The sequence below is a fragment of the Accipiter gentilis genome, chromosome 1 (genome assembly GCF_929443795.1).
Source record: "Accipiter gentilis chromosome 1, bAccGen1.1, whole genome shotgun sequence".
Taxonomy (NCBI): domain Eukaryota; kingdom Metazoa; phylum Chordata; class Aves; order Accipitriformes; family Accipitridae; genus Astur; species Astur gentilis.
The window spans coordinates 53,192,629-53,209,126 of NC_064880.1; the positions used below are offsets into that span (position 1 = coordinate 53,192,629).

At 41.1% G+C, this 16,498-nt stretch overlaps 1 protein-coding gene across 2 annotated transcripts in view; it reads left to right on the forward strand.

Moving 5' to 3' along the window:
* Window positions 1-15,233, forward strand: part of TNFAIP6 (TNF alpha induced protein 6) — a 31,176-nt gene extending 15,943 nt beyond the window's left edge. Inside the window, exons 1-6 of one of the 2 annotated variants that reach the window (XM_049792767.1) lie at window positions 1,768-1,942; window positions 7,854-7,991; window positions 9,321-9,482; window positions 11,673-11,901; window positions 12,983-13,023; window positions 14,112-15,233. In XM_049792767.1, coding sequence (XP_049648724.1) covers window positions 1,849-1,942; window positions 7,854-7,991; window positions 9,321-9,482; window positions 11,673-11,901; window positions 12,983-13,023; window positions 14,112-14,275 — 828 coding nt within the window. In that variant the 5' untranslated portion in view covers window positions 1,768-1,848 and the 3' untranslated portion in view covers window positions 14,276-15,233. Of the gene's footprint in view, window positions 1-1,767; window positions 1,943-7,853; window positions 7,992-9,320; window positions 9,483-11,672; window positions 11,902-12,982; window positions 13,024-14,111 lie in introns of those variants that run through there. The other variant, XM_049792858.1, reaches the window with a different exon arrangement.
* The last annotated feature ends 1,265 nt before the right edge of the window (window positions 15,234-16,498 follow it).

A 16,498-nucleotide genomic window follows, 5' to 3' on the forward strand; every position in this document is an offset into this window, starting at 1 on the left:
ACTGAAAGGGTTGTCAGGCATTGGAACAGGCTGCCCAGGGAACTGGTGGTGTCCCTATCCCTGAAGATGTTCAAAAAGCACGTAGACAAGGCGCTTCAGAACATGGTTTAGTGGGCATGGTTGATGGTTGGACTCGATGATCTTAAAGGTCTTTTCCAATCTAAACAATTCTATGATTCTATAAGTCTCTGGAGTGCTTTCTTGTTTTGCTGACATAGGAGCTGTAAAGTGTGGTGGGACAAGCAGTGTGGTGGGATGATCAGTGTGGTGGAGACTGGTGAACAAACTGGCAGGCAATATCCCTGGTCCCAGCATTCCACTCTGTAGCAGCTCACTAGCAGGGCAGGAAAGAGGACAAGAAGCCACAATGCCCTGAATGTCCCAGGCTGGTCGGAAGGAGCCAGCAGGCTGCCATCAGCTTTCTCAGATACCTGAGTGGAAAGTCCCAGTGCCAGACCTTGACATCAGAATACCTGTGAGCTTTGTTGGGAGCGAGAAGACATATATACGTTGTACACCTACTGCTGCACACTGAAGGTTCAAACTTGAATGGGTAAGGCGTGGGTGCGCACAACGGGATTGTTACACATAGGTGAACTTTATTGGAAGAACAGGTTTGGTCTCATCAGTGAGTGCTGCAGTGACAGGTCAAGACATTGGGATTTTGGTGGAAGGTGCCTTGCTACTCTGATGCAGGGGAAAGGCTCTCTCTCAACTCATTTCCCCACAGTTCTCCCCTTCATCATCTGCCCAAGTTGTAGGTGGGAGGAATAGGTGTGTGTGTCTGTATACAATGTAGCTAGGCACTCACCACTTTATGTTAAGACTGGAGTGATGAAGAATATCTTCCTCATTGGTATAACAGTCATCTATGTCAAATATTTTTGAGTAGGCACAGAGTCCTCCGCCCTTTCCTTTTCATTTATTTTGGTTGTGTTCATGGCCATGAGCACATCTTTTTCTACAGCTTCTGACTCAGAAGTTACAAGTGTTATCAGAACTGGAGAGCAGACTCTTCCAATGGCTGCTCAGGAGTGCGGAGCACCAGACTATTTTCCATACTCTCATCTTTCCCCCTTTCTACTCTCCCAGTCATTCACAAGGAGCAGCTGCAGCATTCACTTTCAGCCGGAAGGGAAGACAAGCAGACAGCTGTCATGCTATGAATCAGATTTTAAACTGTGGGTTGGAGGAGAAGATTTTAGCTTTATTTCCCACTTGCAGAACAAAGAGCATCTGTTTTTGACACTTGCAGTTTTATGCTGATCTGGGAGTTTGACTTGCAATTACTGATTCCATGGAGGGAAACTGAATTCAAATAGCCAATGTAAAATATTCTCCTTACAGTTTTTTTCATTCATTAGGTCACTGTGAAATTAAATTCAAATTATATACAAAAGAACAGAATTTTTAAATGAGAATGAGAGGTAGTGTGTGTGATTCTCTTCAGTCCTGTAAATGGTGTGACTAGAAACACCATAAGCAGTTAAACTGGTTATTAGTTTTATTGGTTTATGGAATTTGAAGACAGTGAGTGCTGAAGAATGAACAGACTTTGGCTTGAAAAGTGTTCATGTGTGCTGCAGTAGTGAGGGATAGAATGGTTTCTTGGACATGCTGGGAATCAAGAGAGCCAAAAGTGAGTCACATGGACGACTGCAGACATCACATTTAATTGTGTAATAGTACTGCAGCAAGCACAATTGGAGCAGGCTTGCTGACCTCACAGCTGAAAGCACTATTTAAGATCTGGCTACCAGATGTTCCAATAGGATCTAGCCAGCTGCTAGCAGAGGTTACCCTGAGTGTTTTAACAGGGAATATTTACAGCCTAATAGTTCGGAAGAGATGATTGCACTAATTTTCTTTTCTGCCCTGCTGTGGGACAAGGCTCAAGCATGGGGATTCAAGGACGGAGTGCTGCATAACTCTATTTGGTTAGGTAAGAAATAATTTAATCAACAATGTTTTGCTGCAAAAGTCACTGTGTTTGTCTAACAGTATAAAAATGAGCACCTAGCAATACAAAAGTGAGCCATGCTTTAATATTAGCAAAATCCTGCATTGAATTGGTGATCATTTTATCTGAGTAGTGACTGTAAGTTTTGTCCTTATGAGCTTACTACTTTTACTATTTCTCTGAAGTGCAGGAAAAAGTAGTTATAGAATATTTCATCTGAATGTATTTTCCTACAGCACGAGGTAAAGTGAAAACAGCATTAAATAACGGTTGCTTCTAATGAAGGAAAACGAGTATGAAAAGAAACATTTGCCAAAAGAATGAATTACTTTCTGCATGAACATACTTCAAATGCCTGGGGTCCTACACATGAAACTAAATGATCTGGAAATAATAGCGGTAATATTTCATAGGTTTCTAGGAAGGTACAGAAATGTATATGTTTTGGCCATTGGTTTGTTCACATCATTAAACAGTAGAGAGAAGATTTCAAAAGGGCTGTAGAAAATGCTGTGGGAATAGTTTCTTATACCTCAAGAGGGTTTAAAGAGCTCTTAGAGTTCTTTAAGACATCTTTATAATTATCCAATATAACAGAAAAACATATTCAGGATATAGTCAGAAAAAGGGTGCCGAAACAAAAACATGCACCGAGTGGTCCATTTTATAAACAAATATTTACAAACTCCTTTATCCTCTCTAGAATGTTGTGTATTTCTTTAGGGATATTAAGGAATTCCTGTAGCCGGTACACGTTTCTGTTGTGCTCAGATGTTTCATGAGGGATTGGGGCCACACTCTATTAGCTGGTGCAGCAACCACGTCACTCCACTCCCTTCTCAGAGCACCATGTAGACTAACAGGAACGTAAATGAGAAGGGGAAGTGATCTATATTGTTTTCCATTTGACTGCACATTTTTAATGACTTCTCGTTCCTTCTAAACTTGGAACACGCCTGCTGTGTCGCATAGTTGCTGAAGGTGCTCAGGTGGGAGAGAGCTCCACGGCAGGACAGCTTGGCAGCTTCATGCACCACCTCAAGTGGCTGGTATTCAGAGAAAGGATGACAGAGAAGAGGTCTGTGTGAGAAACAAGCAAAACTTGTATTCTTGACTGGAATAACTGTAAGGAGACACAGAAGATAAGTAGGACTGAGGCTATGTTAAGCCCTGATAGTAGGGGCAGAGACGCTGAATTTGATACAGGCTGTGATGGGTATTCTTGTAGAGAAGAGATGTGGTCAGGGCAATGAGCAAAGGGGCTTGCTGCGTCAGGGCCCTTGCTTATCTGTAGCCTGTTCAGGCTGTCCCTGAACAAGTGAACAGCACATGGCCGTGCACAGCTCCTGTCTGTGGTTTAACCATTCTCACGTTCCCTGGCACAGTTGTGCTCTCAGCCAGCCAGTGGTCTTCTAAAGAGCACTCCAGTGCTGGGCCAGGGAGAGCCGGGCCATGGGCTATCCCTGGATGAGACCACCCTGGTGATGGGGAAGAGAGCTCAGGCACACACCACACCATGCCACTTGCACTCACGGACACATTAAAGAATGGGTCCTGGGTGTTCCATTTGCAAATATTGGCATATCCACATGAGTGTTGCAACCAGCCACCCTGGATGTAGCCTTTAGGGGCTTCTACAACATAAATGTGAATTTGTGATTACGGTGATCATTTAAGCACTTTTATGAATTGAAGTCAATTTGAAGAAAAAATTTTCTAGTTCTTCAAAATGAGGAAACAGTGTTAACTGGAATGCATAATAAAATTATGTTTTGCTACACCTTTAGCATTTATCATGAGAGTAAAAAAAATAAACCATGGGGTAAAAATTGATGACTTGCGCTAAATAAACAAACGCATGCAAAATCTGGAAGCACAGTGCGCAACTTCGAAATAACCCACTCTACTTTCTTATCTCCAGGACTCTGTTGAAGCTTCTTTAGAAACGCACCATGTAGTGTAACTACACCAGTAAAATTATTGAAAAAACCCTCAAAATGCAGTTAATTGAATTACCCATGGAATTCAGTGACATTATATAGAAATTAAGAAAAATTGGCAAATTCACAGCCATCCAACTTATGCATCTTTGTATTAAAAAAAAAAATAAATGTAACTTTAACAGTAAAACAAGTAACCCCAACCTCATACTCACTATGCACAAGCATTAAAGCAAGACCCCTTCCCTTGAATAAAATCTAGGAATGTGTAGTGACATCTAAGCTTTGCTTACCTCCCCTTCTTCTGGTAAAGCACTATAAAGACCAAATTGAAAATGAAGGGGTTTCCATTTCACCTTTCTTCCTCAGCAAATCATTAGCACAAATATAAAATCTTGAATTACTGGGAGTCTAGAAATGCTCGTCTTTTACCCTTTTTCTTGTTAAAAAACATCTTCTGTTTTCTCAGTAAGCATGCAGTTCTGCTGCAGCTGACTGTATCGTCTTCCTTTTAATACCTTTCTTCTGTGAATGGCATTTTATTGTTGCTCATTTTTGACACAAGCAGATTATAACCAAAGGTTTATTGTAAACTGATGAGAGGATTGGATCAGTCTTGCCCAAATACGCTCATACGCTTATTTGAGTGCCAGTTCTTAGTGCCAAGAAGTAGGTTTCCCAGGACAGCTGCTGCACTCTGTGTTCAGAATTTCATCCCTGTTCACACACTGTATGTCAGTGTGGTTTAGGGGCCATACCTACCCCGTTTGGTGGAGTACTCTGAGTATGACCGTGCATGTTAGCAGAGGCCTGTGCTAGTAACTCTACGTGGCCATGCTCTGCTTAAAAGTTAGATATTTCTTTTTATTTAGCATTTAGTATTGGTGTCATGCATATTGAGGGTACTTTATTAGGCCAAATTTCATGCTTGTTGTGTTTGTGCGGAAAAGATTGGCTACATTTTACCATCTCCTGCTGCTGTGGGTGAGTAGAGGGTCGCTGTCCTTGCAGGATCCTGCTGTCTCTGGAGTTCAAGGAGAGATTTTAAGAAATGTGAGTTGGAAGAAACATGTCCTGTCAGGCATGTAACCCATGGCTTTTGAGTAAGAGCCAAAGAAGAAAAGTAGGTGGAGAAATCCCCAAGAGAACAGTCCCAATATGCAGGTTTTCAGGCGAAGAGAGAAAGAACATTGTTGAAAGTTCTCACTGTTGTCCGGGAAGAGGAGATTTCAGGCAGGTCAGATAAGAAGAGCAGCTTTCAAGCAGAATTCCCTGTCAGAGAAGATGCCCAGCTGAGGCTGGAACAGGTTGTACTCTGTAGTGTGGGCCCCATGGTATATGAACGGTGTGCATTTACAGTGCTAGGCGTGCACTTGTGCTTGCCAGTGAAAACAATATTACATGCACATTTACCTACACAGCCATGATATTGCTTCTATAAAGACTAATGGTAATTTGTCTGTGTGTGCGTGTGTTCATGTATGACTGTGAATATGTGTCTATATGTATATACATATACAGATACATAAATATGTAAAAGTTTATTAATAGTTAATGAGTACAATGCTTTGACCTAGGTCCGGTTTCGCTGATGCGGTGTATCTTTCTGCATAGGCCTTAATGTAATTAAGAAGGAAGGGAAAAAAATGCCAGTGAAAGATCTGATAAGTTAATTAGGATATACTGTTAGGGAATACTGTATCATTGAACTGTGACACACCAAGCCAGCATCAAATGTCAAAGCTTGGTGGAGTACCTGTGTGTGGTCTATCTTTCCAAAAGCTACTTTTGTCATGTTACAAAGGAGTAACAGAGATACAGATTGGTGATTGCTCTCAGCAGGGTAACACCATCCACCAACACCTTCCAGGAAGACTCAGTGGTGCTGCCATTGGTGGAGCAGCCCTTGCAGAAATTGCGAAGAGCGGATCTTTCCAGCAATGTTCTGACAAACTTGACACCTGTCCATAGTGACATTTCAGCATCAATAAGTGGGAATAGATACCTTTTGAGGGATAAGATTTGAAAACAATATTGCCAGGTGAAAAAGTCAGGAGAACTAAAAATGATAAGTTTTTACTGTTAGCTCCAAGAGTGATGAGTCCAAACAGTGGCGATTCCCCCTGAACGCCTGGTGGTACATCCAGCAGTAGTTCCAGGGAAGGAACAGGGTGGGTTTTGCAAAGGTGGCTGCCAGAGCGATGGGAGCTTTTATCAGCAAACTTCATTGACAATAAGCTTTAAGACTGCTCTTGCTTTGGCTGTGACTGGTCACCTTTGCGGAGGTGACAAACCATGGGATTCAGCTGCCCCTTACTCTTTGACTTGGTGTAGGTGGGACAGCTCAGCTAATCCCAAGGACTACAGTCTGTGTTTTTCAATTCACCTTCCAATTTACTTCCCTGTGAGCTGCAGTGATCAATAATGTCAGTTCCAGGTTGTCCCCTGAGTGTACAGTGAGGCTAAAAGGTGTGCTATTTTCTGTAGTACTCAGATCTTCTCCAATACAGTCATACTGTAAAGAAGCAGTTAGTGGATTTATCAGGTTAGACATGATAAACTGTTGAGTGAATGAAAAATAATACTTTCTATGAATAATTTTTTTAATAAAAACAGATTTTTTAAAAAATATAACATACCATTATTCCACAGTTGTTAGTTGTGACACTTCTTTGCAATGGAACTGGCTTCTTCAGAAAGATTTTTCCATAGAATGTACGTTATCCCATGCTCAAGCCAGTGACATTCCCAGCAATGTTACAGAAAGCGGCTCTCAGTCTTCTGAGACTATAATCAGCAATATAATTTACTTCACTGGGCACAAGGCCAGTGACTGTGGGCCCAAAAACTACATTGGCAAACGTCATTCTGTATCTAATAAGGGATCTCACCATTGCTAACCACAATTCAGTGGTGACCATGTTTTTTTAAAAAATACCCTAATCTAGCCAAAACTACTGACTCTAAGTGTGTCCCTAAAAAAAGACATTCTTTTTCTTCCCATGGTACAAATAACTACTGTAAAAAATTCTGTCTGTTTTGCATCTTTTTTCAGTCATGTTGACTAGTGATAGCTACAGACAGCCATTTCTCTCAGATTATACTAAATATAAGAAAGATCTAAACAAAAACGCCATTCAGATTAGATATGCAGATTGGTTCTGAGACAGATTTCCATACATATGGCATCAGACAAGTGCAACATGATAAGATTATAAAACTTGTAGTAGTACTGACAGTTTCTAGGTTTCCCTGGAAAGCTGATTTATACTGTACTCGCAACAGCAAAGAAAAAAATAATGAAGAAAGTGTATTCATTTTCTGTGCAGCAAAAATGTCTGCCAGCAATTGTTCTGGTCCTGCCCTTTGTGACACAAGCTCAGATATTTTTATTTCACATTTTTATTCCCTTTAATTTCTGCCTCTCCTCTATCCAAGTAGCTCTGATTTAACTTCTCTGGAGATTCAAAACAAAGCTCTGATTCATCTTACAAAGGCACTTAAAGTTACATCCAAACGTATGCTGTGATAGCAATCCAGAAGGAGCTTCCCTGGAGTCAGACAGGATACACGGAACTAGTGATGCTGACACCAGCCAGTTGTTCCCATAACTACTGCCTTCTGAGTAGTCCTTGGGGAGTCCTTCCCTGCGTTTGTTGATTTTCTGTTTTTCAAAACTCACCAAGCTCTGACTAGCTCTGTTTTTCAAGACTTCTCCCAAACAAAAACATACCTTTGGGTTGAAAAAAATATGCTTTTGGGTTGGGAGGGACATATTTTCCTGACATTTTCCAAGTGGCACAGCTACTAGCTGAACATGTTGTTTCTCTTCTCACCTGGACAGCAGCCTGAAGTGCAGGTCTTGGGGAAACTGCTGGAGGCAGTGAGAGCACACTGGAAGGTGGGCCAGCCGAGATACAATAGCGAAATCATTTATTGCTTTGGTCCCACAGAACGAGCAGCTGGAGTGTATCACAGGGAGTCACGCTCTGGGAAGTACCAGCTCACCTATGCAGAAGCAAAAGCAGTCTGTGAATACGAGGGAGGACATCTAGCTACCTATCAGCAGCTGGAGGCGGCAAGAAAAATAGGTTTGAAAAAAATCATGGCTGTTCGCTTTTCACATTGCTCATTCATAATGTTGCCAGTCTTGTATTTTTCATGAATGTTACAAACTCTGGGACTGAGGGACTTGTAAACTCCCTGGATTTTTGCCCAGGTTGCATGCAATTTCCCCCCTCAGTAACAGAGCATGACTGCGCTACCTACAGAGCTGTCAGGGATAACATCTGCACACAGTGCTACGCATCCCCCTGAGCTCTGGGTGCAGCACAGTCCTGGAACCAGCAACAGCCAGCGGAGACCCGTCTGGCTGAGCTGGGAAGCAACGGTACCTCCCCAGCTACAGCACCTGGCTGCTGCTGGGGGTTGCAGATGAAGGTGTTTATCTTCAGGGAGCTTCCACACTAAATGTGCATTGCTATTTTTCATATCATCAGTCAAGACGTTTTCATAATGTTTATTCCAGCCATATTTGCTCCGAGAGAGAGTGGGTGGACTGCAAAGTGCGGGGCTTTACTGTATTTTTATTTGATTCCTAATAAGAAATGATCAATTCATTCAGAACATTAGGAAAACAATGGAAAATATCCTCCACTCTAGAAATTTGCAGGCTACGCCGTTGAGTCAGAAGCTGGCTCTCGGCACCAGCGCACATGTAAAAAGGGTACTTTTGTCTCTTCTGAGTAGCTCATAGTCCTAGGACGCCACAAATATGTTCCAGTTCGTCTCCGTGAAAACACTGAATTGGTCTCTACCAGACAGTGAATAACATTGCATTCTTTGGCTATTGTTTTTAAGTTCTCAGCCACAAAATGCATTAGCAGGATCTTTTAGTTTAGCAAGAAATACTTGAGGCATTCCAGGTATTTAAATTTAAATTGGAAGTATTTTAAGTAAATACTTCATTTTCTTAGCTGTCTTCTGTATGTAGTATATTATTCACTCTCAGAACTTAATGCTGCAAACTCCTGAGATTTGATTGAGTAAATTTGTATGACTTCAAAAGGGAAACAAAGAACACGCTTATATAACTCATCCAATGTGTAATTTGGTTACAAATGCTGGTACAGCACTTAAAACTCACTACCAGGAAACTATATAGTCCATCTGCATTTGATTTTTGTTTCCAAATGAAGAACCAATAATCATATTGTGGAGAACACAATGCAATTTTATATTCTGTGTTTAAAATTATCCTCTCAAAGTACTGTTCTTTCCTGGAGTTCAATTTCTATTAGGCCAATTACATCCAAGTCATTGATCAGCTTGAGTAAGGGTTTACTTACTTGAATAAAAAGCTGAGTTTCTTGCCTAGAATTGATTTATAACATCTATGTCTCATTTTCTCCCTGTTGCAGGTTTCCATGTATGTGCTGCTGGCTGGATGGCAAAGGGCAGAGTTGGTTATCCCATAGTAAAAGCTGGAGCCAACTGTGGTTTTGGAAAAACTGGTATTGTTGATTATGGGATTCGCCTCAACAGAAGCGAGAGATGGGATGCCTACTGCTACAACCCTAACGGTGTGTTTAAAAAAAAGCCCATTGCTCTTCGGGTCTAAGGTTATGACTACACGCCATACTATCTGGCTGCACAAAGGCACCCCGGCTCTGAATGAGTTAGCTTCAATACCATAAATGTGCTGTCTGAAAAGGGGGATGTATAGATACACATTTATTTGGAGCATTGCACTAAGCCCCCTCTGCTGTTACCTATAGCTGATCTGGCTTGCTCAGAGCTCTGTGTCTCTGCAATGCATTGTACCGTATATAATAGGGCCTAAGCAAAGTCCTTTCAGAAACTAAAAATGTAATGGTATGCTGTTGTTGAGTAAAAAGGTAAGTAATATTTCCAACGTGATGTGTGAATGTCTTGTTTTGTATAAGAGGTTACATTTAGCCTACAATTTCATTTAAATAACTAATCTGAGGTGTTTAACATGGGAACCATTTTCCAGACATTTTGCCTGTAAACAGGCTAAATTTAGTGTTAACCCTTATTCCTTCTTTCTCATGCCTGAGATAGAACAACTTTTGAAAATGCATGCCATGTCTGGGACTGAAACACCTGACAGATCCAGCTCCCAGCAGTGCCTTGTGTGTGTGTATGCATGCACGCATGTGTTAACTAGATGGAGGAAAGTGGATCTCCAAAGCAGATCAGGAGACACAGTTTGAACATGACTGGCAAGACTTAACCAGATACGGGACATCTCTCTGTTCCCCTCCATTCAATACACTGCAGATGACTAAAATATTGTCACGGCCACTGTTTCAGTTTAGCTTGGTATCACTTCATATAGCAGGGAAGACAGAAGAAGTAGGACCAACAAGAAAAGCAAAGCTTAAATTTGTGCACTGCTCAGCTTTCCTACTACTCCAAGTGTACTACCCTGCCTGGCAGAGCCAAAAGTTGGAGTTGTCTGTGACGTCTGTACAGCTGTGCACATTTTGTTTGTGCTCACAGGGCTTCAGCTTGTTTATGTTAGCTGGGCAGTTGTTAATCAAATAGCTCTGTGGGGTGGGGGACATTCACAGATGTTCAGCATACAAAGAAAACTGCAAGAGAGACTACTGCATTCATTATTACTTCATGTAAACTGTCAGCCCGACTTTCTCCTTTGTCAGCCTTCTCCTCTGGGCTGAAAGGTAGTTACTTTCCAAATGCTTTGTTTGGTTAGAGGGCAAAAGGAAATCAGAACTGCCAACACTCAGCAGATGGCTTGAGTCTCTCCCATTAAAGGGATATGTATTGACGCTTGATGGACAGTCTGCTACAAAGCCTGGCAGGGTTGTCTGTTTGCAGGTCGAAGACAAGTAGACTAGGGGAACAAAGACAAATTTCTGATTCAACTGAGCCCATGCTCTTCTCTAGGATGCTAAAGGTGTCAAGAGGAACTTGTGGAACTGTTCGCAAGTTTGAAGTGTACATCCAACCTAGCAGTGATCTGGAGCTGAAAAGCACGGGACTTCTGGACAATGTACAGACTAAGAGGGTTAATCACACTGTCCAGCTTAAGTCCCCTAACTCACATGCCTTGAATCACCCTTAGAAAGTACCTCCATCTCCCCCGGGTCTGAATTTGGGGAACTATGACGAATCCTAAAGTCAGGCAGTGTGAGGTACCCAGATTGGTTGGTCCCACTGTCAGGGATCTGGTAAAGTTCAAACGTCCATTGAATCAAATGGGAATGAATGTCTTTCATCCCAAAGGAGACATTCCAAAGGGAGTGAAGAGCTGCGGCAATAACAGGAGTACAATGCAATATACATGATCACTAGCCTTTATAAGTTTTCTTGTAAAGGCACACTTTCAAGAGGTTTCTGAAGAAGAAAGGATGAATCTGAATGCCAGGGTGACTTGCAAGTACACTTGTAAAGCTTACAGTTTGGCACAGCCAGAAACCCCAAATGCCTTTTATATAACACACTTAGCTGTGGCCCAAAGTCCACGGAAGTCAATGAAAGATTTTCCTCTGAATTCAGTGAGGTTTGGATCATGCCTCTTGTTTCCAAATTATCTGCTCCCAAAAGCTAGGAATCACTGACATTTCTTGTGAATGCTGAGTGCTTAAATGTATGAAAGGTGCTATCATGCTGGGTGTTCCTTTGTGCTTTTCTATGGATCTGCTGGGTCAAAGTGCACAAAGATTTGAACCATAGCCATATTCAGAATGAATACTTAAACTCTGATGTTTTTATTTTTCTCTTAGGAAAAGAATGTGGTGGAGTCTTCACAGATTCAAAACATGTTTTTAAGTCACCAGGCTATCCAAATGAGTATGAAAATGACCAAATTTGCTACTGGCATATTAGAGTAAAGTATGGACAACTTATTCATCTACAGTTTCTAGAGTTTGATGTTGAAGATGACACTGCTTGTATGGCTGATTTCTTGGAAATCTATGATAGCTATGATGATATCAATGGCTTTGTGGGCAGGTAAAGCAATTCCAGCTTTAATATGCAAATAATCAAATGATTTAATTTTTTCCCCAGAACATTGCTTCAGAAGAAGACTGTATTACCTTATCCAATTAGCTCCTCTGATATGCTCATAATACTTGTAGCAGTAGTTAGTACCCAATTTATCTTTCCTGGCAATTTACTTTACTGTCATTAACACAGGCCTGTGAAGAGTTTCAGAGAATTACTTTGCCCTTTTCTGCTTTGTTGAATTACATGAAAGAAAGCTGCAAGACTTTTTGGTTAGCTGCTTATCCTAATTCTCTATTATTTTACATGAAGAACTCCTAGCAATCTCAAACAGTATTTTGCATTTGCATATTGCTTTAATTGAAAGGAGGGAGGTGGGGTGTTAAACTGTTAGCAAAAATGTATTTAATTAAGTTACTATTCGCTACAGAAGTAAAATATTTTCTAACAATTTCAGAACAGAACAAGTGTTATATATCATCTCTCTTACTATCATTTCCCTCTTTGCCTAATTCTCTCTTCCTTTTCTTCGTTGTCATATTTTTGCTTGTCCTTTAGCAGTCATATTTTAGTATGAAGTACATCAATTTTCCAGAACAAAAAATGAACCAGAAAAAGTGATACAAAACACTTCCCAATTTCTGCCACTTTTCACATGCTCTCTACAAATCATCTGTAGCAAAGCAAGGATATAGTCCATTTGTTCTGGCTTTACAGATGATTTTACATGTTTCTCTTCACAGTGTTCTTCCTTTCTTAGCCTTGGGCCATTGTTCTTTTCCTTAACACCTTGTTAAATTGCTCTTTGTCTTGTTTTGCATCATTTACTTCCTGCATATATTGAAAAATGCATTTTTTCCCTCCCCTAAACCTTACTATGAGATAATGACAAAAATCATTTAGGAAATGCTTTAAGATATAGCGGAGAATTACATACACTGAATACCTAGAACCAATATAGCCCCATGAGCCACAGCTCCAAAGGCGAGTACAGCCTGAGAGCCACCATGCAGTGTAGGTCCCCATATAGCGGGGTATGGCATATTTGCTGTGTCCTTTAGTCATGACCATTTATATTTTTTTCCAGGTTTTGTGGAGATGAGTTGCCAGATGATATCATTAGCACAGGTAATACATTTGTACTCTTTATGGTAAAAAAAATCAGCCAAAATCACCTTTTGTCCCTACTTTTTAATAATATATGGTAAAGATGTCCAAAGACACAACCTCATCTTCATTGCCAGCATGTCATAAACTGCTATTCCAAACTGCCAGCATGCTCTTTCATCAATGCTATTGCTTCTAAATAAATGTAAAAGAAAAAAAGTCTTGTTAGTAGATAACCAGGGTGCATCCCGCTGGCCTTACAGAGGTAGTACACCTACGCACTTTACGGGATTTTCACACAGACGGCTTTATACAGCAGATCTGTATGCACACAACCTTCATGCACCAGTTTTTCCCAGAGCAAGGATTGCAAGAACACTTCCGAAGCTGGTTATAGACATTACTGTGTGTGTGTTTAAACAGCAGGTCAAGGTCTGATTACATGTAAATCAAAGCCACTTTCACCTCTCTTTGCTCAAGTGTTGCGAAGTCGCTGTAGCACAGCTGTCACACGGGCTACCTGTGCAAGGAAGTAGCCATGTTCCCTGGGATAGTCTATGGACAGTCTGTGCAGGAGCTCACGTTACCACACTCCATCCCACAGCTGTAACCAGCAGAAAGAGAACAGAATAGTTGAATTGTTCCATCCCTGACCTCCCAGTTTACACAGGCCTGGTGGAGGTGAGCAGATGACCCCCACGGGAGAGCGATGTAGCCACCTCACCCCTGTGTCACCTGGAGATCCATGAGGCTCTACGCCAGATGTGTCTCACACATGAAGCGTGACATTTCACAGGTAGAGTGAAGCAGAGCAGCACTTTAAAGAACAGGAAATGATTTGCAGGAAGCACTGGGTACACCAAAACTTTATCAACCTCTGGGCTCTGCAAACAAAAAAAAAATACCTGATTAAAATCTGCCTGTTTTTTTCCATGGGGCTAATGGAACTATAATCATCCCAGGCCACAGCTTGGAAGTAGACAGACCAGCTGGATTGCTCTAAAGATCACAGAAGCAAGCAAGAAAGAGCACTTTAAAAATAACTCTGAAATATCCCATTTTTATGCCACCCGAAAATGTAACCTTTATTTTTATTTTTCTTGTCCCAGGCAATGTTATGACCTTGAAGTTTTTGACAGATGCCTCAGTGACTGCTGGTGGTTTTCAAATTAGATATACTACTATGGACACACCTTCAAAATCAAGTGATGGAAAGAATACAACATCCCAAGGAAAAACAAACTTCTTATCCGGAAAATTTGGTATTATGTGAGCAGAGTAATGAGATACACTCATTAAGAAACATGTTTTAGAACCCAATTCAGATATCTGTTTCTTCAGATAAGACATTTTCTTCATATCTTTCTGACTTTTTGTTTTCTGCCTTTATATACATTTTGTTAATAAAGTATACTAGGAAATAACTTATAAAATATACTTACATGAATAATAGAAGACTATTTTTAGATTACAAGTACTGTAAAAATCTGAAGAATTCATTGTTAACAGAGATTTTAAAATTATTTTTCTATATAGACTGCTCCTTCTCCTCATTTCTTGCACCATTTGAACAAACTTTTTGTGTGACCATTTCAATTATTTTTAAATTTAATATGCTGTTCTCTCCTTATTTTCTTTGATTTCCACATATTTATTTTTTAGATTGTTGCTTTGTTTCTTCATGTTCTCCACACATTGTTATTTTTTTAATTAACTCATTTCCCTGAACTCAAAAGGCCTTTAGAATAAGCTCATTTTTTAGATGCATAAATTCATCTTGTGGATGGCCTAGTGACCACCTATGTAATTCTCTGAAGCCAGAAGATTGGGAAGCAGCATGAACAGCACAGAATCAATTACATCATTGTCATAATTTCGTTGTGAGATGAAGTAGAAACTCCCAGTAGAAAACCCAATTTTGTCAGGGTTTCCTCATCCAGAGAAGAGATGTTCAAGTCCTTTCACTTCTCTGATTTCACTTAGTAAAGAATCAAATTAAAGACTTGGTAATGATAATAGAACTGGTTAGATGAAGCATCAAAAGAAATTGCTAACTGAGTACCAGCAAATCTGTTCAGAAGATACTGTCGAGATGCTGTATGTTGTTTACACGGGTTTTAAGAAGACTGTACTATTTTGAATTGATGAACATAAATCATTCTCCGTGTTTTTAACTTCTGTTTAAATTCCTCAGTCTGAAGCAGCATTAAAGCTACCTCTGTTTTAATCATCTTGTGTTTCCAATGAATTATTTTTATTTCTTGAGAACTTTTCAGACTTTGAAACATTTTTTCTTAATTTAAAGCAGTAAATAAGTTTTAAGAGCTTCTTTCGCTCTGCATATTTTCTTGACCCCAGATCTGCTGAAATCCAATGCCCACTCAGAATCTTCCTGTGAATTACTTTTTTTGTTTCGAGCATTGTGGATTCCTCAGAAAGTCTTGCACAAGAGGGGCAGGATCTTAAGCTAATCAGACCCATCTTTCCTTTATTTATTCTAATCCTTGGTTCTTTAAATCTGTTTCATCTTTGAGCTTTTCTTATTGCAGTTTCACTAGGAATACAATCCTGCTTCCCGGCTGTACTGGAGAACAATGTTGCGGCTAGCACTGCAGCTTCTCTCCCTGTCATTTCCAACACTATTCATGCTTCCTGTGGGCTCTGGGAAACAAAGTTCGTGTCATTATATTTAATAATTTACTGGTGCTTTTTAATCCTGCCACCTGGTGGACTGAGTAAACCCGTTCACATCCTCCTGGTACAAAATGTCATTCCAGTTCTCCAAGATCAGCAAAAGTGTTTGTTAATAAGGAAAACGCCTGGAGAGAGCTGTTAAACATTTTGTTTATGACCTAGGGTGGCTTTTTGTTGGTTTTATGGGGGGGGGTGGTGGTGGTGTTTCTTTAATTGAGAAGCAACAATTCTTGAACCGATATGGATCAGAACCAAGGGGTGTACAGGAGCTACCTGCCTGTCTGGAAACCCCTATGGAGCCAGAGGGGTGACGCTGTTTGGGAAAGAGTTTCTTTCCCGAGCAGGCGCTCCTTCTCAGCATCCCCAACGCCGCTATGAAGCCCTGCGGGTGACTAAGAAAGAAAGAAAGTCTCAGCCATTAACGTTACTGCTCAGGCCTATCTCTGTCCCTGAGAAACAGGGTTTCTCCGCACTTCAGACTTGCTGCCGCTGTTCTGTATTACACCCGCCGATGCCCCGATGCCACCTGCACATCCGTCACTCGTCCCCTCAGTGACTTTACCACGAGGTGGGATATATCGTGCGCAGCGAAGCTCTATCATCTCCCACCCAGAGAAGACGACGGCAGTGATGGAGGTCGGGCAGCGCTTGGTGCCGCAGCTGCGGCAGGGCGCAAAGACGCTGGGTCGCTTTCTGTTGCACTCGCTTTTCTCCGCCATTTGGAAACCCCGCGTCTACTCGGGGTCCCCTCGTTAAATGGCCGTCATAAAAAACCCGACTGGGAACGGCTGCGGGGCTACAC